This window comes from Rhipicephalus microplus, chromosome 10 (assembly GCF_043290135.1).
Source record: "Rhipicephalus microplus isolate Deutch F79 chromosome 10, USDA_Rmic, whole genome shotgun sequence".
Lineage (NCBI taxonomy): Eukaryota > Metazoa > Arthropoda > Arachnida > Ixodida > Ixodidae > Rhipicephalus > Rhipicephalus microplus.
The window spans coordinates 17745467-17770922 of NC_134709.1; the positions used below are offsets into that span (position 1 = coordinate 17745467).

The 25456-nt window shown below is 46.5% G+C and overlaps 2 protein-coding genes across 4 annotated transcripts in view; one reads left to right on the forward strand and one right to left on the reverse strand.

Moving 5' to 3' along the window:
* LOC119181830 (solute carrier family 22 member 6) overlaps positions 1-25456 on the forward strand; it is a 340399-nt gene that overhangs the window by 195345 nt on the left and 119598 nt on the right. The window lies entirely within an intron of this gene.
* LOC142774605 (uncharacterized) lies at positions 13281-20277 on the reverse strand. Of its 3 annotated transcripts, none has more exons than XR_012886459.1 (3): positions 18872-20277; positions 18288-18758; positions 13281-16362 (listed from the first exon to the last, which is right to left on the reverse strand). XR_012886459.1 is itself a non-coding variant. In XM_075875147.1 (3 exons), the coding sequence occupies exons 1-2, from the start codon at positions 19490-19492 to the stop codon at positions 18433-18435; spliced, it is 348 nt and encodes a 115-aa protein (XP_075731262.1). In that variant the 5' UTR covers positions 19493-20277; the 3' UTR covers positions 13281-16362; positions 18288-18432. The 3 variants fall into 3 exon arrangements, 2 of the variants coding, with proteins under 2 accessions (XP_075731262.1, XP_075731261.1); XM_075875147.1 differs by having other exon boundaries at positions 19471-20277; XM_075875146.1 differs by having other exon boundaries at positions 19208-20277.

Below are 25456 nucleotides of genomic sequence, written 5' to 3' on the forward strand. Positions count from 1 at the left end.
CTGTTTGTCTGTTTTTATGTTATCATCAATAGACAGCAACGACAAAAGAAAATGTCATGTACGACAAGAAACCCGTAAGAGTCTTAAGAAACTGCCCTCGAGGTCTATTGGCTATCTATAGCCTTCCTGCCCCCATACTTTTCATTTATCAGTAGGCTGTATACGTTGGATAATTAATAAGTCAGTTTCTTGTTTTGGTGTGTCGGTGCATCTCGGCGTACTTCTTGCGGTTTTGCCAAGAACAATGAAAGTAAATGCCATTCTTCCGTCGCGGCGTCGCTCAATGAAGGTAACGTAATAAAAAAAACACATAAGTACAGGAAAGAAATCCGTCCGGCGTGCCCCGCCACCAAACTATAGCCGGAGTTCGTGCGAGAGGCCCTTTAATCGGGGTGCTTTACCGTAGGGCCATCAACCGGCCTCCGCTTTACCGTCCTCCGCTTACACCTCCGCTAAAACGTTCCCGCCACACGGAAAACAGCTGCCAGTCGTGTAACTATGTGAAACTGAGTTAGACGACACTCGCACGTCCCTCGTATACCGCTTTCAATGACGGCATCCTAAAGAGCACAGCGCTGGCGACACGTATGCCGCGACGCGAAGACGGCGACCACCTTTAACGCGGGTAGCATATTCCTGCTCAATATCGCTTGGCGTTTTTTTCCGTCGATTTTTTTTTCTTCGCTGCTTTCGAAGTAAACCTCTAATTTCCCCAGCTTCTCGGCGGATGTGAGTGTGAGAAATGAGAGAGAGAGAGAGAGAAAGAGAAGGTGACGGGGAGCGGTGCAAGATCAAGCAAAAAAAAAAAAAAACTCACTTTTTCATTGGTTCTTTCTTTTTGCCGCCGTTCTCTCTTTATTACTCTTTAACAACAACTATAGGCCCGCATTTGTGGAAGAAAATAAGCTCGCCCCGCCGCGGTGGTCTAGTGGCTAAGGTACTCGGCTGCTGACCCGCAGGTCGCGGGATCGGATCCCGGCTGCGGCGGCTGCATTTCCGATGGAGGCGGAAATGTTGTAGGCCCGTGTGCTCAGATTTGGGTGCACGTTAAAGAAACCCAGGTAGTCTAAATTTCCGGAGCCCTCCACTACGGCGTCTCTCATAATCATGTGGTAGTTTTGGGACGTTAAACCCCACAAATCAATCAATCAATCAATCAAGAAAATAAACTGAAGCTTACGTAGGGTTTATAACGTGCGTGCAGCATAGTAGTTGACCCGTAGAGTGTTACAAACTGCCGGCGATATGGGGTTGACCTTTCGTTCTTCTTTCGATCGCTGTCATGCTTCTGGGAAGAAGCATGACAGCGATTCATTGACTCTCTCTTTTCGCACCGTTCTCTCTTTATTACTCTTTAACAACAAAAGTACCAGGAAGATGAAGTACGCCTACTGTACCGTGTGCTAGCGATAACGGCCTCCGAGATTAGGTGCTGCGCGTTGGCACCACCTGATCTCGGAGGCGATTGTGTAACCCTCCTTTCAGAGCCTGCTTGAAACAACACGGGGGTTCATTCAGTTGTGGCACATTCGTCACCAAGTGCCATGTACGCGGGGTGCGCCATTCACGTTTCCGTATAAAAAGAGTAGTCATACCTAATGCACTAATGAAGGAAAATATAAGTATACAATAACTATACGGTATACTAATTATCAAAGCGCACTGCCTAAGCTGCGAACGATCCACGTCTGTAGTAGGTGGAGTACAGTGTCAATGGGAAGCGCTTGCACATGTGGACCTTCATTTTAGCGCGATGCACTCTTCAGCAACCAAGCCGCCATTTTTGTGGCTGACGCAGCTTAAGGGGACACTAAAGAGCAAGGTGCTTTTTTCGCGTATTAGTAACGTACAATTTGGCAATTCAGAAAACACACTTCTAAGCGCGATACGACACTTAATAAACGAGAAAGTGCGCGAAAAAACAAACTGTGTGGGTGGAGACGCCATCTTGAGATTCTCGCATAAAACACTCTGACGTCATCAATTTTATAAGGCGTCTACTGGGTCCTACGCAGCTTCTAATCGACTAAATCGATGTACATTGTAATCTGTTGGTGCCGTAGGCTTAGTATACGAAGCCACAGAAAATTTAATCGAGCCAATATCGCTGAAAAATATGAAAGCAGTCAGCCGTCCCCGTCGCGTGGAGCGCGCATGCAATGAGATCAACGCACGTGAGAGGCCTTCTATTGATTGATCCTCAAGCAGAGCGCAAAATTTCGCTAACTGATTTTTTTAGTGAGCGATACTTTACCAAACGGCGCTAAATATGTGTACAAATGCACGCACAGACATAATGTTTTTATTAGCAGTTCTTTACTGTTACGTAACGATGTCAATAGCACCATTATAGCAACACCCAAAGCGGTAAGCGGACATGAAGATCTGGTGCTTGCGAGGATTGTAGCTCAGGACACTGTTACATAAATAAACTTTAGTCGCCAACTACAATGGACGTTAACCCGACATGATGGCGGTATCAATGCAGCACACATACAATGTTCATAAAATTGGATTACCAGCACTGCAACCACATAGTGGTGTTTAAATCGCGTAAAATATATGTTGAAGTACAAACTCGCTCGAATTTCAGTTCTCTTAAACTGCAACCAAAATTGAAGTTTGACGAACGTGAGGGCCTATTCGGAAAGCACATCCGATGCCCGGCGTGGCTCTGTGGTATAGAATACTTGCTTGCCGCGCAGAATGCCGAAGTTCGATTGCTGCTGGGACCCTGGCGTTTTTTTTTCTTCTTTACATTCATTGGGTAAACACTGCCGATGTCAGCTTTAACGTTCACGTGTTAAAACTATCCACGTGCGTTCTCACCGTTCCAGAGTAGACATAAGCTGTCAATCGCCTGCGGCACATTCCCGCATACCGGTGACACATACCCACCCGCGGGTATGTGATATACTTACTGTCTGGCGGGAAGTGTTTGACGACGTACGTGACGGGATTGTGACGTTATTCATGTCATGATCCGCGATTCATATTCGACAAACCATCTCGCCCTCCCATACTAATTTTGGTTTAACCCAGGGGGAGATCACGAGAGTACCCAGACGTATGGGCGGCTAAAATAGATAGATAGATAGATAGATAGATAGATAGATAGATAGATAGATAGATAGATAGATAGATAGATAGATAGATAGATAGATAGATAGATAGATAGATAGATAGATAGATAGATAGATAGATAGATAGATAGATAGATAGATAGATAGATGAATGGACGGATGGACGAACAGATGGATGTACGGGTGGACGGACAGATAGATGCATGCTCAAAGTGCCTGCAGTACTCAAAGAAGCACTTCGCATATAAAACAAATAAAGGAGAAAATTAATCGGGATGGGCATGTGCCATAATATAGAAGAATTAAAGAAGAGAACACACAGAAACAAGGAAGGTGACCCAGCAGCGCTTTTCTTTCAGGCTTGACCCCACCAGAGCGAAACAAGTTTTTTTTTTCTTCAGCAGACGTATACTGATCTCCGCGTAATAAATTCTGGTGGTCTGTTACGTCAATGTTGGCGTCATGTTTGCTTAAGGTCATGCAGGTGACTTTTCAAACGTCGATTGCGCAAGCGCATTCACTTGATGATGCCATAAATTGTGACCGACTTTTTTTTACGTATACCTTTATTTTTTCATCGTGTCGTCGGGTGTCGCCAGGTCTGTTGGAAATTGGGCAGATACGCTTACACACATTTTTACGTAAGACCTATGGGCTCCTCGGGCTGTTCGAAAAAAAAAAATGTTTTCATGCTTTTAACACCCCGTGACGTGAACTGCTAAGGTCAAGAAACGGGGGACGCACCATGCAACCCAACCTCTTCTATTATGTTTACGTCCACCGTATATAGCTAGCGGTGTTCGTTTAGCTTTTCAAGAGACGAAACATTGGTGAAGTTTGCGCTAATCCGCGTAGGGCTCGACACAGTGAAACTGAGCGATTTTGTGGGCTAATTCGGTTGCGTCTGGGATGTTTCTGTCTACCGTCATTAGGGAGTTTTAGTGCTGGGTACGCAGGCGGCTTGCGTACGTAGGACGATGGGGCGGCGGTATTGCGCATGCGCGAAGCCCCAAAGAGATGCGTCGCAAGATCGCTGGGGCGATGCGTCTGTGCGGCCATAAACAACGCTGCCACCACTGGCCTCCTAGCGGAGATAAGCTGCCGTGGCGCACATGCTGGCGCATCATGTTACCTTGACGACGAGCAAAGCTGAGGCTGGCCTGAGCCACCACTTTGACTTTTAAGTTTTAAGCGCAAATATTATAGTGGCTAGCCACTATACGAATAGCATGGCACAAAGTCGCGAAATCTCGGACAGCATGGATCGGCCGCCTTGTAAGGTCCACCTTCGCGAAAATTCACGGTATCCGCACTGCGGATACTCTTGCCGTCGAGTTAAAATAAGCCAAAGTGCGATCACTTATAGCGATTACACGGTTTCAGCCAGATTTCCACAGCTAGAATGGCCTGGAACATAGAACTAAAAATTTGCCATCTCCCGACCAGCTGACTAGGTGGCGCCATCTAGCGAGGTCATAGTGAAACAGACAACCACACTTTTGTTATTGCAGAAACATTGTGCATGGAACATCTGGTGCAAAAACTGCGCAGCGACAATATTACAAATGAGTAACGATTTTATTCATTTTCACCTCAGAAACATTACGCGTAAGCTAACATGTTCATGGCTGTGGTTGCACGAAGCGTCACAAGATGTCGACACTGCCGTTACATTAACCTTGTCTTTTCACTTTTTTGCGTATACCAGGATACTGTACACAATAAAAAGTGTCCTGATCACTATGTATGTTTAATTTAACATTTTAAATCATAAAAATACCTAAATAATACTTACGCGACAAGACGCTATGGCGCTGCGAGCGCGTGTGACCTTCGTGCGGCTTGCGTTTGCGTGCGTGCCACCGTGGTGCCAACTAAAAGGAATTCCGGTTGGGTATGGGTTGGGCACGCAACGCCGCACGCTCCCAAGCCCGCAAGGCCCCAAGAGAATGCGTACCCAGCACTAAAACTCCCTATTACTGCGGTGCGGCACAGACCAGTTTATGACGACGACAGCCTTCTGCCAGGCCGCGCGGTGGCAAATACCCATGAAGAAGATCGTTTTCCGTGACCGTCGCTCACCAGGAACGATTTGCATAAGGGGCTCCGCCACTCAGGAACCGCAATATTAACAGCCCCGATACGGCAAATGTGGGCACCTAAAGCCATTCTTAAATTATGCAGACTAATACACCTGTCACACGGGCACCCGCGAAGACCGTTTAACTCCCTCGTCCTTACGACAACGAAGATGCAGGTCCGTGTCACACGGCCACCCTTACCCAAACGAAGGTAAACGGAGCGTTTCGCAAAGGACGTTCAACGATCTCCCTTCGCAGCGAAACGAGGTACTCTCGCCCCAGCAGTCTAGAGGTCAGAGAAAAATTTCGAGCACTAAGTGGCCGTAGTGAAAGAATAATACATTTTGGCAATCTTAAACGTTCTTTCGTTGTAGTACTCATTCACAACGCGTGTTTGTTTACATATATTTACGCCCGCCAGAGTTCACTTACTCTCAACACCGATGCTCTACACTCCGTGCCTCGCACGTGGTGCCTCGCGAGTTGGGCTGGCCGGCGCCATTGAAAAATATTTCGTCCATGCGTGTGGTTGTGGTCGTCTCTGTGTCACGCATGGCTGAAGAACACAAAATGTGCGCTCACGAGGCAAGGAAGCACAAGAACTTTCTTACACAAACATGAACACAGGCAAAAAACAACTAAAAGCACAACGTGGCCAGCGTCACTAGCAGCATCGCTATATTTAGCGAATTCGTTTTTATTTGAAAATATTTTTATGGTTTGTCAGCCTCTTACCTTCTTAATAATGTTTTTTTGTAAAAACCCCAGAACGAGGATTCACAAAAAAAATCAATAGAGATGAAATTAGAATACTTTTCCGAAAATCAAACAGCGCCAGCTGAGCCCCCTCGCGCCAACTGTTACAACCTTTTCATTGCCGTGTGACACTGCCATAACTCCTTCTCCGTCGAACCACCTAGGGGAGATTTACGTTGACGGTGTTCAACGGAGTTTAGTGGTGGCCGTGTGACAGGGGTATAATATTTGGCTGTTGAGCATGCCGTTACGCATCTCGAACAGCTAAACCAACGTGGCGGTCGCGTACACGCGCACGCAATAGGTGACCGGTAAAATGGAAAATCGCAGGGAACTGTGGGATACGATGGCTTCCGGTTCGACGCGCCACACGGGTCAGCAGTGGCACACGCGCATTTTCGCATAGAGTTTCCCAATATACACTGGAGGGAACTCTGGCGCTAGTGTCTATGGGAGCTGCAATGCACAGCGCTTCAGCGAGAACGGTAATGATGGGTAGTGCACAAATTTGTCTAAACTTCGTACTTCTGGCCCGCCTTTGGCTCCGTGTGTGTTCATGTGGCTTGAAGCTGTTTTCTCACGAAACAAAAAGCAGCAAATGCCCAGCGATTGCGCTTCACCACCCTTTTTTTTTTCGACTTACCTTTTCAAATCAGGTCGCGAAGTTTAAAAGGGTTTGTTCTTTTCTTTAAAACGAAACCGTAACCAGCAATAAACGAAGCCGCAAGTACGATTTGCCACCCGCAAGTACGAAGACTAGGCAAATGTGTGTGTACTACTCATCATTTCCCATGGTCGCTGAACAATCGCAGCGCCAGAGTGCCCTCTAGTTCATTTTGAGAAACTCTATGCATTTTTGTACTGCTCCGTTGAAAAAAAGCACCTCGCCGTGCAATGTGAGTGCTTTAGAAGTTGTTTATTTTTTTTACCAACTGTGACGATGACAAGCTATACGAAAGCCATGAACGGTCCGGAAACTTTTTTGTCGCACTTAAATGATCTGCAATGCTTTTATGCTGTGCTGTCAGTTTGGCTAGCAGATCAGTCGATACACAAAACAGTTTTTCTTGTATGATATGGTACTGCAGATAAAAATTCAACATTTTAAAGATCTCAGGGGATGGGGATAACTGTAGCAGTGTGTTAAAAGTTCATTTCGAGATCGCTGCTTCGGCCGACATTGTCAGTCAATCGGCATGAAGCGCAACACTTATTGAGCGCTTTGAAGTATGTTTTTTCCTAGCCTTCAGCGCGCTATACGATGCATTTCTTAGTCGAAGCCAGATGCTTATTTGAACGCTGATTTTGGTCAAGCTGCGTGGCACGGCGGCACATAAACAATACAGTCAGACATAGACGGCGCCGAATAATCAATATGCTGCGCTTGTTTAACGCACTTCTTCCTTTGGGTGCCGTGCTGGCGCACAGTTTGACCAAGATAAACGCAAATGGACTCGTCCAGCGCTTCGTGTAAACTTACTTTTAAGTGAATATTTCGCGTTTTTTTTTGTCTCATGTATATGGGTGCAATGACCGGCGCTTATTTCGTTTGGCAGGTAGATTTTGCCTGCAAATTCCCTAATATCTTTGCTAGGCATGCCTGGGCGTCAATCTATCTCTCAATGTAATATTCGCAGAAAATTCATGCGTGAGCTTTTTTTTTAGTATGGAATACACACGTACCTGCGATGAAACGGTTTTCGCACACTCTGGCTTCAACGTTTCGTACTCAAAGGCAACCTGTCGCTGTGCCTCTCTTCGCAGTCGCGGCCCACCTCAATTTTTTTTCTTCGTTCCGGGGGAATTATTACTTGCGTTTGCATTTCACGCTCGAGTAGGAGCAGCCCGCGGCTGAACAACCGACCGTGGTTTATCAGGACGAAGATAAACGGCCGACCGCGCGCGCGAATCCCGGATAATCTGAGGCTTGCGGCGAAGCGGTTCGCCGTCGGTTGCTCTTCTCGAACCGGAAGCCGATAGCAGACGCTGCATCCCACAATCCCTCGCTCTTTTTACTGGTCACCTATTGCGCAGGCGCACCTGCTGTTTTCTTACTTTATCAGTTCACGGTACGAGACCCAAGACTAAGAAAACGTTCACTAAACCATAGAGTTTCTCAAAATTAACTAGAGGGCACCCTGGCGCTGCGATCTTTTAGCGACCATGGGAATGATGGGTAGTACACACATTTGCCTAGTCTTCGTACTTGCGGGTGGCGAATCGTACTTGCGGCTTCGTTTACTGCCATTTACGGTTTTGTTTTGAAAGAAAGAACAAATCCTTTTGAACTTAGTGACTTGATTCGAAATGGTATAAGCCTAAAAGAATAAAGTTTTGAAGCGCAAATGGTGGAACATTTGCTAATTTATGTTTTCGCGAAAGAACAGCTCCAAGCTACACGAACACACACGGAGCCAAAAGCAGGCCAGAAGTACGAAGTGTAGACAAATGTGTGTACTACCCATCATTCCCATGCTCGCTGAAGCGCCGTGCGTTGCAGCTCCCATAGACACTAGCGCCAGAGTTCCCTCTAGTAAGTATTGTGGGAAACTCTATGCACTGAACAGCTCGATGCACCGGTGCCCATATGTCTTACGAGAGACAGTCCGTAGTTTCGTTCGGGCATTTCAGGCCCGATGGATGCTTCCGATCGATAACGCATATATGGGCGGATTATTGATCTAGTGCGTAAAAATACTAGTCAGTTAATTGAACATTTCCGGCCTGTATGCGTACATCGCTCGAAGAAACAACTAAGTATGCTGTCGAAATTCGATGGAACAGCTATAGCCCATCATTGACGTGGTTGTAGAAAGCTGCATCTATCTGCGCCGCGCTTATAAGAACAACTGTCATGGGAGGAGTGTAGTTTGGGAGATGGATTTTCCGAGCTCTATCAAACCAGTCTCGAGACGGTCGTTCCGCCAGTTTAAGAACACCCGTGTCGAATATATTAACGGCTCGTTTAATTTAGCGTTGTCCCCCTGGTGGCATTATTCAAGTCGATTCATCACGCGCGGAAAATCACAGAGACCTCGAGGCATTCCAATGCTTGACCTTGAAGACGATGCGAGTTCCGAGTCTATATATTCTTGCCCGGGGCACGACCCGCCCGCTATACCCAGTTACTCTTTCTGTATAATTAGCGTGAGCATCCGATACGTACGTGCACGATGTTGGTTAATTCGAGAAAAGAAAGGGGCACCCATTCGTACCTCGTGGCAACGATGCTAAGCGCTATTACAGTTAGGGAGAAGAGCACGTGCGCTAATAGACGGCAGTCCTTGAATAATCAAAATGAGAAGGCTTTGAGACGTCGCGCGCCACGAGGTTTGATGCAGGCTTGCTTTATTTTTATTATGCGAAAGCATTAGTGTACGCAATCATAATTATATCGTGGTCTTGGTGCGTAAAAGCCCCGATATAATTATTTTAAAGTGAATTAAAAGAAAGCCGGCAATCGACGCCGAGCCTTGCTTGCTCCGCCAAATACTGCGGGGGAAAGGGCCATTTTACTCTCCTTCAGGGAAAACCATACATTCTATGTTAATGCAGTATGAACATCAAGCACTGTGGGTAGAATGCGACACCAAAGGGGAACCGATGGATTTTTTGATGCCCTAGTAGAGCTCGAGGGAAGGTTGTCGTTGTACTAGATGGTTGTTTTAGTCCCGTATTCACAAACCAACCTTGGCGTTTCCTCGCGTTTTCCTCAAGTTTCTGTACTCTCTACGTGCGTTATAAGGGCACAGAAATGGTAACAGGGTAAAATATAACAACGAGATTGGTTCATGTATACTAGCCCACTTTGTTAAGCAAGCGCAATAACGTCTTAAAACCGATCAGGAAAACTAGAGGTAAGGTTTAGGTTGATTTGTGAATACGGGTCTTAGAGAGCTATGCGGGGGTGCCTGTCTTAAAGTAGTGTTGCGAGGGGTGCAGTGCACGTGTGCGAATCGTCTATATCGTGAATTCTCAGAACTTCCACCGTAACGTGAGTTTCGATTGAATTATGGTTACGAACAATCGCAGTAATGGCCTCTGTTAAGAGTACATCTGGGCAAGCCAATTAAAGCACACTATTTCTCTAAGAAGCGTGCAGCATTGGGGGTAGGATATTCCGGAATAATGTTGACAACACATTCATTAAAGCCCTTCTGTACACATTCATTAAAGCCGTTTTTAATTTTAGGCAGACGAACCGCTTTCGCGATTCCCTCCCGTCAAAATCCGGCCGCTGCAGACCGACCGGAACGAAGCTTTTGCTGTCGTGCATCACCCTTTTTCGCCGCGAATCATCGGTTAACATTGGGGAGCTTGCCCGTTATAAGTTACATTATCCAAGCTTTCTACAGCTTGCTTAACTTTGTCTAGTTAGGAAAACTTCCACGTTCCATCTATCGGATCACATCGCTGCGACTGCCGCGCCACCAGTGTTAGCTCTATAGGGGCTATAATGAGCGGTCGCGGCGCGTCGTCTTTCGACAATTTGACATGTTTGATTTTCGCTTGAAACGACGCGCGCGCAATTAAGTATGCAAGTGATAGGCGTGAACACTATAGAGCGTCCTCTGGGCGCAAACGATTTAAAGTGTTTTAGGTTAGTGTAGCCCGATCAACGAGAAACTATTGGAAAGTTAGCTCTTTTAAATGCTTTCTATGCTTGAAGGCGTTAAAAAAAAGTGGGGAGCGAGAACAAAGTGGTATACGTTATTCATGACAAGTGTACTGATCAGGAGTATTTGGTGGGAGATTTAAGTGCAGAAGGTCTGGGAATGGTGGTGACAGAGGTGGGACTCCGCCTACTATATACTTTGGTTGTCTTTGGTATGTACGAATCAGCAGACATGTTAGCGCGGCAAAAACGAAATTCATTCTCACGTGGTTGTTAGCACGACTTGACAGATAAATGGCTCACACGGTGGGCTTTTCAGGCTTGCGTCAAGTCGTGATCGCATGTTAGGATTGTGGGTAGTAACACCTCCGATCAACCTGCCTTGCCGGAAGCCATTTCATGCTTATACACCTACTCTCGATTACCGAAGTCAGCCTTATTTTATTTATTTTTTATTCACAGCTAAGCATAGATCAGGATTCGCGTAATTTATGCGCATTGACTGCGCACGTGTGATTTTGCGCATGTTGGCAAGATTCCCGTGCACGTGGACGTGATTGCACAGTTTGTTGGGTCATTTATTTTTATGTTTTCTTCTTATGCCTCTTCCAATGATAAACCTTGCCGTCATTGGCTATTTTGCGCCGAATTCGTCTGCTTTACTACCTCGTCTGTCTGCGGAAACTTCAGGTTGGATCGTGACTGCTTTGAGGCTGCGTTAGAGCTTCTGTTATTGCGCATTAAATTTGTTTCTTATGACCTAAGAACTCGTTATTTTTTGTTAATCATTAATCATTAACGCATCATTAATTAGAACTAACAGACGAGAAACCGAAAAAAAAAGTTTAGGAAATGTTGTTTGTAGCGGTTATGGCGTAAATGAGAAGAATGTAAAGTAGACGAAAGTATGACTGTTAGCTGGCCGTAACTGAACCTGCGGCGTTATTGACTAACGCTCTCATGCTTAGGAAGGAAGGAAGGAAAACAGGAAGAAAAGAACGGCAGGGCGGTTAACCAGCCTATATGCAGCCGGTTTGCTACCCTGCGCATGGGAGCGGATGGGGTGCGAAGGGGCGATGTTGCGTGCAAGTTGGGAAACGCGTGGATGGCGATCGTTTCTCGCACTGGACAGTTGTGATTTACCGTTAGCGTGATAGCGGAGATTAAGGGAATGGCGTTACCGTGCAGCAAACGTTCGTTGCGGACAGCGTCTTATAGTTTAGCGGGATAGCGTTTACGTGGTCTACGTGTCCCCTGCTTGGACGGTGGCGCCACCTATCGGTGGGTTGAGAAGTAAGAACACTGTAAAGGAAAAGAAAACGAGAATGCCTGCTTGTGTTGGATGGTGGCGCCAACTATCGGTGGGTTGAGAAGTAAGAACAGAGAAAAGGAAAAGAAAACGAGAATGCCTGCCTGTGTCACCGTAAGTTTATTTTAGTAATAATAAAGGTAAAATGAATATGAACCTCGCACCAAGCATTTGTGTTGCCGGTTTGCTTACATCGATCTTGCAGCTAGGCCTTGTGTCCGTCGTGTGTGCTGAAGTTACGTGCAAGTTTCTCATTTTGATTTGAAGCGCGTGTTCTAGCGTGAACGCAGCAAAAAGCGATCGGCAATAAAACTAAGCTGAGATCCCCATCTTCAGCCCGATTTCTCTATCCAAAGCTGTACTGATTTTATGTATGAACGCTCTGATAGTCAAATGACCAGTAAGGTGTCGAACGAAGGCGATTTCAACATTTAATGTTCTCACTGGCTTCTTGGTTGGAACGCTACGAAATCACTCTGTCAGGTAATGTAACTGTATCAATTGACGTAAATTATTATATATTAATTATTTTTTCAGTAACTAACTTAACTATCTCTACACATTTTTTAAAAAGTTTTGCATCTGTGTGTATATACACACATAAACGCAGCACGAACACACATCTTGAGACAGCCCCCACCCCCTCTAGCATACACACCTTGTAAAAAAAAAATTGGGTGGTTGACTGGTTGCAGCATTGTTGCTCATGCACATTTTCGCTTGTACTTGGCAAGATATTTTAATATGCTCATCGACCCGTAAACCATGTCTCCTCGTGGCTTCTTCATTTGTCAGCGACAACCGTTACCTTTCGGACGAGCCTGCCCTCACCCTTAAAATAATAATAATAATAATAATAATAATAATAATAATAATAATAATAATAATAATAATAATAATAATAATAATAATAATAATAATAATAATAATAATAATAATAATAATAATAATAATAATAATAATAATCACAGGGTTCCTAATGCATTCGCCTAAAACGTACCGGTCATCCCTTGCCCCGCCGCGGTGATGTAGGGACTAAGGTACTCAACTGCTGACCCGCAGATCGCGGGATCGAATGTCGCGTGGCGGCGCCTGCAGTTTCGATGGACGCGGAATTGCTGTAGGCCCGTGCGCTCAGATTTGGGTGCACGTTAAAGAACCCTATAGGTGGTCGAAATTTCCGGAGCCCTCCACTACGGTGTCTCTCATAATCGTTTTGGAACGTTAAACCCCGCATATCAATCTGTCAACTTATAAGCGTGCGTGTGCCTATAAACAAGAAAGAAAAATTGAGAAATTTTGTTTGGAGGGAGTTAATTTCCTCCTCCTCGACTAGTTTCTTCACTAGCTAAGGAGGGAAGATGTTTGAGGTTCGGAATTGGTCACCTCGATAACTGTAGTGCACGGTGGCAGCGCGAAGAAAGAGCCGTACGTAGTCCGGTGAAGAGACGCTTTATTGCAGCCTCAGGCTTCTGCCCTAAAGTCCAAGCCCACACCTCCGTTCTCAGCATCAGCCGCTACAATTGCGCTACACACAACACGCCGCTAATCGTTACCTCATACTAGCAGGGGCTAGAATCCTCCCCCTTGCCCCGCCGTGGTGGTCTAGTGGCTAAGGTACTCGGTTGCTGACCCGCAGGGCGCGGGTTTGAATCCCGGCTGCGGCGGCTGCATTTCCGATGGAGGCGGAAATGTTGTAGGCCCGCGCGCTCAGATTTGGGTGCACGTTAAAGAACCCTATGGGTGGTCGAAATTTCCGGAGCCCTCCACTACGGCGTCTCTCATAATCATATAGTGGTTTTGGGACGTTAAACCCCACAAATCAATCAATCAATCCTCCCCCTTCAACCCACTCTCTGGCTACGTCCATGTGATGAGGCATTGCAGGCTTTCGCCTTCATGTCACATCGGAGGTGCGGACACGAAGCGAGGCGTCCGCGGTTTCGTCTGCACGCGATCTCCGCTGGGCGACATCGGTCGCCCCTTTCCGATTGGCAGGCCGCCTAACTGGCCGGGCGGCACGCGCCGGAGTGCACGTGCGATCGACGAGGAAATAATAGAGAGCTTTAGTACTGCGTACGCTGCGTGTGTGGCGGCGTTACGTACGTAAGGACGCCACGTTCTGCATAGTGCGCATGCGCGGACGACAACGCGCACGTATCGCGTTACATACGCAGCCGCTACGTACGCGCGCATGAGATGCGTGCGTGCGTATACGTATGAGCTGATCGCGCCGCTCTCGAACAAGTTCGCGACAGCGCGAGACTTCGTTTTGCAAAATGGCGGCATCGAAGGCAAGCACCGACCGGCTCTGTGGCTTAAAATATGGCCATAATCTGGCTATAACACTTAAATTGGCTCACATTGGCTGTCAACAACACGTGCTTCTGTTTTGATATACCAGATGACGCAACACGCTTCACGCTCGCTACGTACGCGGGTACTACGGCGTACTAAAAGCCGATTAGTGGCAAACGACGCCACGTAACGCAAGGCGCTTGCGTGATGCGTACGTAGCACCATTCCGCAGTACTAAAACTCTCTAATATCGCACGCCGCCACCGGCAAGCCATACGTGCCGCGCATGCGTCAGTTGTGACATCGCGGAAGATGCATATATACCATGTTTACGAATTAACTCTTTCGGCCCTGGGGGTGTCAACTGACCACCGGACAGCATTTACCCTAGCAGCTCGGAAACGTAACCAGTACTGTTCAGTTTTAGGGGAATAGTTCTTCAATGATCCCGCACTGCCATAGACATCATTATTGCGGAACGTTTGTGGAAATAGCTTGCCACAAAGTTCTATCTCGCTCACGCGGAAAGAACTTCGTTGTTTGGATGGGGTGATAGATACTAACGGATAAGTAATGTACGGGACTGGCAGGTGTGCTTTTTGTTGGTCTGCCTTTTACTATTTTTTTTTCTCTTCCACCCCCTTTATAAACTCTGACGTTTGCTATGAACGTTTAGTTGAAGTTAAGCGCTTGTGTTGTGTGTTCTGTGTAATAGTTGCTGCGCTTCCTACCAAGAGGGAAGAAAGCCACAAAGAAGCGCGAAGTCTTCGGCGAAGCCTAGGCGTGTTAAGTGAGGCAGGTGAGCGCGATTTTCGGGACGTCGTAGCGACGCTGTTTCAATGAATATTGGGCTGACAAGTAAAGTGTTGGTTCGCATTTTGTGTACACTAATGGTTTGCAGAAATAAAGAAGCCGTGTTTTTTTTTTCATTTTCCAATCACTGAGCACTGGTGGCCTAATTTGATGACACATTAATTATTCCAAAAATGCTTGCACCATCAGCTAAATTTTTTGTTCGTGGTCTTCTGAGGTCTCGACTTCAATGAAAACACGCACAGAAAATGTGTCCGACCAAAATAAAAAAAAATCCAGTGCTGAAAGGGTTAAACGCCTGACGATTCACCAGGCGATTCAATCTTGCGTGGGACAGAGCGATAAATCACTGTCTTTGGTGCTATAGTCCTAAAGTACGTGCGAACACTACGATCAGCCGAAATCAGTTCTGCCCTCTGAGCCGGCACATACTACAGTGAACTCTCACTTCTACGAACGTCGGTTTAGCGAGTATTTCAGAATAACGAACTTTCGGGAAATCTGCGGCTGTTTTACTATGCATTCTATGCAAAGATCTTACCGGTACGCGAATGCCCGAATAGTATGTGTCATCTCGAGTTCGTGCCAGATACAGAGTAGCTTCGAAACATTCAACCAATAAGTCAGTAAGAGCATTGAATTTTTACAATGCAAAACTTTTTGTGGAAAATTAACTGGCTTGCTTTATTTGTTGGGGATTTCTGCTTTTTTTTTTAAGGTTCGCACGAGGACACGCCCTGCGCATCATAATGAGAAATGTACGCGTAGCTTCAGCACGGATAGGGGAAGCACCGTAAGTGGCCCCAAGGTAGCCTGAAATTTATTTCTCGTGGGGGGGGGGGGTGAGGGGGTTCAATAATCGTTTATATAGGCTCGTGCGTGTTTATACACGCATGCAAAACATATACCCATTCAACTGACCCTTGCAATGAAGGCCAGTGGTGAGTGCGCCATGCTCACACGAAACTTCAACACTCGGTTCACGTGCGCCGCGCCTTGAAATATAGCCCGAATGCCTGAAAGCTAACAGTAGAAGTGTCAGCTTTCGGAGCCAAGCGCGGCATTTAAAGCTACGAAAGGCACCGAGAAAAATGGTCTCGAGTGGCTTGTGACCAGCCAAAATTTAATTGACGGGCGTTTAATAACTGCAACCAAATCCACGGTGAGAAATAACCTTCTCGGCTCCCCTTGCTTATAGCCAGGGTCGACACGGGAGCCGAGAGATGGAATCACGTAGTGGGGTATATCAGCGTGAACAGTGGAAATGCCTCAGACAGGCTGGCTGACGTTTTGATATAGGAGGACCTATTTTTGTCAATGGCACCTTGTCATTCTTGGCATGTTAGTTATAAGGGTGTCGTCATTTCCTGGTGGTGGGTGGCGTGTGTCCCTGTTGGCAATCGCCGTCTGAAAAGAAAAAAAAATCTGTAAACCATAAAGCAGATTTTTTTCTTTTCAAGCGTTAGAGCGAGAAACAACAACAAAAAAATACTTGAATCTATACCGGCACGTTGTTTTCCTATGTAAAATTCGCTGCTGCTTATTTATTTTTTGTCTTTATCTTAATGCACTGATTGATTTGATTGTGATGTCACGTGTCAGGTATGTATTCTTGGCGCGTGGCAATAAAATTTTAGTTTAAAGTTAGCGCTTGTCCTCCTTGTTCTCTTAGTCCATTTTATACTTTTTTGCGCTTCAGCTGTGAAAAATAGCTGCGAAAACCATAAATCCGTGATCTAAGCCCTCTTTTGTTTCACTGGATCACTGATGCATCTCTGACCTCTTTGCGTAACGATTGTTGATCTTCTGCCATGGATCTAGGCCAGGGAAGTGAGGACTGGGCTCGGCGCCTCCAACACCTGTATGCCGCTTCGAGTGGTTCGAGTTCCCAGGCTTCTCAGTAGGCCTGCTATGGCAGCAACGCACCGAGGGCTCGCAGCAGTGGTATGATCTGTCGATCGAACCTTGACACATCTTCAACTGAAGGTAGTCTTAGAGGAAGGTGTACGGCAGGGAGGACCGACAGGGGGTTTCTTCACAAGCTGCGTCCGCGGAAGCGTATAGGCCAGTCATCCGCAGCGTTGGGCTTGTCTACCTCATTTCGCTTCACGCTTATTGCTTTATTTGTGCTCGAAGGAAATGTGTAGTGTGGAACACCCTGTCTTGCATGCCTCCGTCGGCGACTATGTCAATGCCGTAGACTTTCAGCAGCCTCTCTGTGGGTTGAATTGTCTCTGACCGTTTGTTTGATATGGGCAATTTCCTTCTTAATTTTGAAGACAGCGTCATGTGAACCATCACAGTTGCGCACTTCAGATTTGGTTGCGAGACATGCGTCTGCAGTGAGCGACTCAGCGCATCTTCGCATACTGTGGTGTTTGTCATGCGCGGCCTCGTACAGATGTCGCACTCTCTCTGAACACACGGGTATACGGCAGACGTGGCTGAGCAAACCGACATCGTGTACATTTATGTAACTACATTTACAAACGACGATATCGCCAGCTGAATCGCACAGGGACACGCTAAACAACGTTATACAATATTCCATTACAACACTCTAACTACATAACAACAGGGCGTCGCCGATGTTCGAATCACCACGGGGGATCCACGGGAGACGACCCAAGGTTGCCGTCTCCTACGGATCCGCCGATGATGACGTCTATCCACGATCGCCACCAAACGCCAGAGGAGGCCCGCTCCATTTTTCCGTGCGCCGGCCTAGCCTCTTCTCCGAGCCGCTCTACCATAACCCGCGTCAACTCAGCGTCACCTTCCACTCGGCTGCTGCTAAACCTAAATGCGGACTATACGCGAGACACGTGCGTGCCACGAGACTCAAACGACATAACAGGCGATGATAGCAACTCCCTCCTCCCCGAGTACGTAGACCGTTTTCGTGCCCAATTTTCATGCACTTATATCACTGAAGTGGTTTAAGGCCAAAGGGCTGGACAGGAGCGTCGGAAATGTCCTACGTTTACATGCTAGGGAATAATCCTCTTTTGAACATTATTTTCTCACAGCGGGTGTTTTCCAGGCGAAGTGCTTTCGCTATGTCAACTCCCTCATTCGTTGGTATTACACAAATTGGGAGGTCCGAGTTTGCTAAAGCCAAATTGATGTCGCAGATGCCTCGCGCCCTGCCGGAAGTGACCATAGGAATAATAGCTTCGAGTTCGATGTCTGCCAAATCCGATATTCTGCATGGCTTGTCTGAGGCACTGGCAGTCGTCGTGTCCACACTAACGATATTCTTCCGCATTATCACACGGATATTCTTAATTTCGTTCGGTCCAACCCCATCAAAATACATAGAGAAAGCTTGCCTGTTTGTTGTTCGAAGGTTGATGGTGGAGTCGTCTGGCATGGATAAGATCGTGTGCGGCCAGCGCTCTTCTTCTTAGAAGCTAACATCCCCGCTGGTGAAGATGGCTTGAAGTTCCTTCTTTTAGCCTTTTCTCTTCCTACGCTCTAGAAGCTGTCATCAAACGAGTCGTTGCCAGTGACCGAGTACAGTTCCGTGTCCTCACTGCTGCTCGAACAGGTGCTTCGTTTCCGCGATGAGCTTGCTAAAGTTGATCTCAGCTTGGTCAGCTCTGCAGTGGGTCGCGTGTGCACAGCCATTAGGCAGTGACCATCTCCGTTGGTCTCACAGGTTCTGAGCCAGGTGCGATGATTTACCGAGGAGCTCGCCATGGGAGACCTCTGGCTGGGAGGATCGGTGGAAGGTTCCGCGTCCGTAGCCCTGGGGCATGAAGCAGCGTCTCCCGGAAATAGCGAAGAACTTGATAGAATTCCTGGGAGAAGAAAACAGAATCACTCTATGAAGAGATACTTCGTGATGTTCGTTGAGAGAACAACAAAAACCCAAAAAAATCCAAGCATAGCCCTCAGGTTCACCACTGCTTACAGAGTGATTTAAGGCGCAGTTCGTAATGCTGTCTGGGACAACCTCGTAGTCTAAAACGCCGAGACGCCAAAACATTTTTGTATTCCCCGAAGTATTTCTGAACGGGTTTTTCACCGAGTTCACGTCGGCGTACCGGCGTCCAAACTCAAACACCATCACAGGGATGGTGTTCAACGCGGCATCGTCGAAGATTGTAACGAGGGCTGTTTGTCTTACTGGCTCTTGATGCCCAGACATGGTGAGGTGTTTGGCTTCTTCGGTGTGCAGAAAGTAGATAGTGACGTCCAGGTTTTATTCGTCGGTGACAATGGGTAGCATGACATCAAGAGCCCTTACCACACTCCTTCCGTAGACCAACTTGTATGGCATCACCTGCGTCGTTTCTTGCACGGCCGTGTTGTATGCGAAGGTTGCGTGCGGAAGAATGGCATCCCATGTCTTGTGTTCAGCGTTGACGTCCATGGCCAGCATGTCGGTGATGGTCTCATCTAGCCACTTTCTGGAGCAGTTTGTGTGTGGGTGGTAAGCGGTGGTCCAGCGGTGGCTTATCGAGCCGCATCTCAAGATCACCCGAGCTTGGTTAGCAATGAAGACCGTACCTTTGTCGGTGATGAGGACCATCCGGGGCGACTTGGTGAAAGATTATGTTGTCAGTGAAGAACGTGGCTACCTCGGTGGCACTGCCTTTGGGCTGGGCCATTTGTACCAGCGTAGCGGGTGAAGTAGTCGGTAGCGGCGACGATTTCAGAAGTTGACATCGGGAACGATCATGTTAGTTCCATCCAGGATGACTGGAACGGAAGGCGGGGTGGTCTGGTTGGCTGAAAAAGTCTGGCTGACCTAGTCGGCGGGGTCTTCCATCGCTGACAGTGCGTGATGGTCCATTCGTCAGTGGCTTTGCTGCTGCAATACCGTGGTCGTTTTTCGGGGCAGTACAAATAGAAATTCCGGTATCCAGCGACCGACGGAGCTCGCCGTCGTCGTAGCTAACGGTCGTGGTCTCCTTGTGAATCGCCACGTTTGAAGTGTTCCACGGGCAAAGCGCTGTTCTTCGTTCTCGATGCTGATAGGAGTTCGTCGCTTCACAGGCCGTCACGTTGATGTTTCTAGTTATAACAAGACCAGGATTGTTGTGTACGCTGAGAAAACTCGATGACTTCAAATCTTCTCCCAAGCTGACAGCGAATGCAGAGAGGACCAGCCATTCTCTGGAGACATGTGCTCGGCTTCACCAAGACCGTAGGTTGGCAGAAAAAAAAAAGCTGTTATATTTTGTCAAGGCGAGATTGCAGAAGCCTGGAATCCGCTGCCTTCGGACGCTCAGCGCAGCTTGGAGCTGTCAGCCGACTGGCCGCTTTAAGGATTGTTTGTAAGATGCTTCGTCGACGCATCGGCATTTATGCAGTCGTGAGTGCGCTAAGAGTAAACACGGTAGGTTGCGGCACTTAGTCCCTATAGAACGGGATAAGCAGTCAACTCGTTTCCTTTTCACTTGCTTTCTCGGCGATTTCGCCGCATTAATGGTCCAGCTCACTCGCGGCCGTTCAATTAAATTGATATAAATGACTATATATCGAAATTGCCATCACGATATACCTGTATGACGAAGTTTAATGACAGGTTAGTAATCAGAGATAATTGACAGAAAAAGAGAAGATACAAGGATGGGCAAGGAGGTTAACCAGACACACGTCAGATTTGCTACCCTGCACTGGGGGAAGGGATGAAGGGGAGAAAAGAGGTAGGAGAGAGGGTAGAAACTCGAGGGATCGGTAGTAGTAATAGTAGTACTAGTAAGAGTAATAGAAGCACGCGTCATGCAACTCAAGTGAGCAGAACAGAGCGAATAAACAAAAATGTAAAGCATAATGGTCACGATGTTGCGAAATGATGATAACGTTGATGTTCGAAATGTGTAAGCGGGTGTATTTTATATCTAATGGTGGGTGTACGACGTCACGTGATGTCACGAAGATAACGACTTGAACTCGCGCGCTTACACCTTCGCTGCCCGATGGTTTTTTCGACGCAGAGCTGGATGAATTTTTTTATTTAATAGTATTATTTTCTGATGATTTCTTATCACCTTGGGATTCTGCATGCTCCCATTGTTTTTTTTTTTTGAAATGACTGATATGGCGGAGACGCTATGCACGTATACAATATCCTACTCGGTATATAATCTCTTTAAGATGTGCATATGTCACCAGGGCTGATGAACGAGCACCGTTAGCTCGTTCATCAGCCCTGGTGAACGAGCTAACTCGTAGCTACACCTATCTCGTAGCGTATAAGCTACGAGATAGCTTATACGCTATCTCGTAGCCATAGCAGACGCGCGTTAACGCGGTCGCTGGTATGAGGTGTCCCTGGTTGGCGGATAGATGAATGGATGGATGAGACTGACGGTTTTTCGTTTCATCTAGCTGTAAAAACAAAGGACTAATCGAAAACTGAGATGCTAACGGCAAAGAGTAAGGAACTGAGATGCTATCAAGTAGCCCCTTTTGTTGTTTGTTGAACGGTGCATGCAACCCTTTCCCGCAACCTTCACGTTAGCATCTCGGTTTTGAAGTGGCATGTTTTTTGTTTTTTTTTCGCTAATTGAACAACATGGGCTTTCGAGTTGCCTGGAAAATCGCGCTTGCTAATGAAGCATAGATGCTTGCCCAGTCGTGTGCATGCCGTTCCTTTTCAACTATTGTCATGTCTCTCGACCGGCTTATTCTTTCAGCCTGCTCCGACTATAGTTCGGGACATCCTATCGTGAATCGATGGATGGATGGATGGAAACAACTTTATTTATACGTGCTGTACAGGGTGTAGCCACCTGCCTGGCTAATTCTACGTTGGGACTGGGAGGTCAAGCCTCCTAGCCCTGTCATGGGCGTACTGGACAGCCAGGATTTTGGGGATATGGTCGTGAGACTTTATCATTCCTGTAAACCGTTCCCGGGAAATGCCACGGACAAGCGACCCACATTCCCAGAGCATATGATCAAGCGTGCATACTTCTTTCTTACATGCCTTGCAAACAACAACCATATCTTTTATATCGTACCATTTTTTTACCTGTGCCGGTGAGTAATAACACTTTGTCAATAATTGTATAAGTGTGACCGCTTGTGCTCTGTTTAGTCTACTGTGAGGGGGTGCAAACTCTCTCCTCCCCAGGTAGTAATGTTTAGTAATTTCATTATATGTCATGGGCGTTGAGCAACATGAGCTTTCGAGTCGTCTGGAAAATCGCGCTTGCTAATGAAGCATAGATGCTTGCCCAGTCGTGTGCCGTTCTTTTTCAACTACTGTCATGTCTCTCGACCGGCTTATTCTTTCAGCCTGCTCCGACTATAGTTCGGGACATCCTATCGTGAATCGATCGAAACAGCGGCGCGTAGAACAAGGTGTCGTATCGATGGTGTTAATGCAAAGCGAGGCTATCGGGGCCTCGTTGGCACGCGATTGCTGCTGTGCGGCATCTGTCGCCACTTCCGATTGGCAGGCCGCCCGATTGGCCGGGAGGCCGTGGCCGAGTAGCCGCAGCACGCGCCGTACTCGGCGTGCGAGGAAGCTACGAAGTCGCTATCAGATAATTATCCATTATCGGGCCATGTAAGTTTATTAGGCAGCAGAAGCCACGATAAGAGTAGAAGCCGCGCGTGGCATGGCGGAAGAACTATACGTATAGTACAACGATTCAGCCAGGCAATTGATTCGCACAAGGAACAGTCCGAGTCATTAATGTCATTACGTTCTTACTGGAATTAGCGATCATGTTCTTATTGTACTAGTGATTATGTTCATGTTGACTTATTATGTTCTAGTGAAATTGCAACTTTCGAATCCGCTGTCTCTGCTGCCCCAGCGAGGTACGGCCTAGTCAGGTGGTTTAAGTCCTCCTTTTGCCTTGCGTCGCGGGCAAACCATGTATGTGTTATGACCAAATAAAAAAAAACTCAGAAAAAAAATGACAACGTCTTTGGCGCTAAAGAGCGGTGGGTATGAATTATTACTACGTAGCCCAAATCAAAATGAACCCATGAGCTAATAGTATTCCTAATAGGCGTCATAACATTTGTAAATTACTCAATGAGTGAATGTTTTAAAGGCCCACCCACTGCAAAGCACTCGCGTAGAATTAATCGTCTTAATCGGAAACAACGTCAACAAAGTGCTCAACTGGGCAGGTGCGCTTGACACTTTGCACATAGTGACTGCTTCGCCGATTCCGAAAGGAAAATAAGTTTGTTCGCAGAACGTTTGAAGGAAGGAGTAAGATTGGACCGAGCGCACCTTACAACCAGTTCACTGCTTAGGTGGCGCGAATATATATATACAATCGGGAAGGCGACGAGACGACACACAGAGAAAGGAAAAGTGGCAGCGCATTTGCAAACCATCTCGGCGACCAACTATGGGCCGTTTAGCCGGCTCGCGAGGCGACGGTGTGACAAGGTCTGGACGTGCCCTCGTAGAAGACTTGATGGCCCGCGGTCGGCGAAAGCTCTGCCTTACTGTCAATGAGTTTTTTACCAACCGACCAAATTAGGCTATCGCGTCACATCTTCAAAGTGCATTTCAACTAAAAAAAAAATACCCGTGTTCGTTGTCCAACAAATTAAAAGACGCGGCACTTAAACACTCTATTCCTGCCTGAAGAAAAAAAGAAGAAAAAAAGACGATTGTGTATTTCTCGTACGTTCTTATCCCCACATGTTGCCATTACTTGGCCATTCTCAAACATGGGGGGGGGGGGGGGTGCACCCACACTTGGCACAGTGACTTGCCAAGTGGTTTCCTATCCGACTCCTTTTCCCGAATGTCCCGCGAACAAAGAAAGTATTTTTTAAAATGCAACTCTAGCAAGCTTGAGTAGCCACCATGTTTCACCGACTCGCAAAAGGAACAAATGAGGCGTTGTGGCAACTTCTCAGCTGTATACTTGCAGTATATAGGCATTCCAGGATAGTTCGAAACGTCCGTAGCGTGGCGCGCGCAGCGTTAGTGCCTTTGCGGCGCGGTTTGGGTATCCATCGAGAACCGAAGCTATAGGCTAGTGATTTATACAAGGCCACGGGCCCCGATTACGCCTACATGTTTCAGTCTTTAGGTCGAAATTCCCGAGTCTTCCAAGTGTTTCATTTTTCGTCATGTAATTGCTTCCGTCTGTACTCAGGAAAGACGTACTCAAAAGAGTGCTTAGTAGAATGGATTGGATCTAGCTATGTCAAAGACTTTTCTTTTGGTGACATAGGGATGTTTACGCCTCTGTTGAAAATAATTTCATTTAATGAAGATGGTTTTGGTATATAATAATAAGTTATCATTACTAATAAATATCAAGTGTTTCAATTTCTTCCCAAACTCGTGGTATTGTTCATGTCCTTAGGCTATATGCATTTATTGGCCAATTCCTTAAAGGGCCAGTAAACAGGCTCAGACGTTTTTATTACGCTCCCGCACGCAAATAAGCTCGCCAACTCACAGCAGACCGCGGCGATCGCATTTTCCGAATTATTACAGCGCCGCACGCCGCTGCTGACTTTCGATTTCGAAAAACCATCCCACGCCTGTTTCCTTCGCCTGAGCAATCATCCTCGTACTCGCACAGGGACGCAGACTTGGCCATGGACAGCTTTACGTACCGCTGAGCTCGTTGATTGGTCCTTTGACGAAACGGTGCCTTGGCCTTGCGGTGATGCAGTTTCAGCCGCGCAGTCCGCGTTTTTAACGCAGAGCCGCTGAAATTCCGGCGTCGGCGTCGTCAATTGTGAGTGAGAAGTCATCATCTTATGCGTTACCGAAAAATTGAGAACGAGGTAAATAAAATAAATAACACATTCATTGATATGTGGGGTTTTAAGGTCCCAAAACCACCATGTGATTATGAGATGCCGTATAGGAGGGCTCTGAAAATTTAAACCGCCTAGGGTTTTTTAACGCGCACCCAAATCTGAGCACACGGACCTAAAAAATTTTCGCCTCCATCTAAAAGGGAAATAAAGCAATAGAGATATCCTGGGAGCGAACCAGGGTTGTTTGGGTAAGAGTGGGATCGAAGCTGGATCGTTTGTGTGGCGAGCGGGTGTTCCACCACACGGTTACGCGTTTTTTTTTTAAACATGGTATTTGATAGATAGATAGATAGATAGATAGATAGATAGATAGATAGATAGATAGATAGATAGATAGATAGATAGATAGATAGATAGATATTAGATACTAGATATTAGATATTAGATATTAGATATTAGATACTAGATATTAGATACTAGATACTAGATACTAGATACTAGATATTAGATATTAGATACTAGATACTAGATATTGAATATTAGATATTAGATACTAGATATTAGATACTAGATACTAGATAATAGATATTAGATATTAGATGGTAGATGGTAGATGGTAGATATTAGATATTAGATGTTAGATGGTAGATACTAGATACTAGATACTAGATGGTAGATATTACATGGTAGATATTAGATAGTAGATGGTAGATGGTAGATATTAGATAGTAGATGGTAGATGGTAAATGGTAGATATTAGATAATAGATGGTAGATATTAGATAGATATG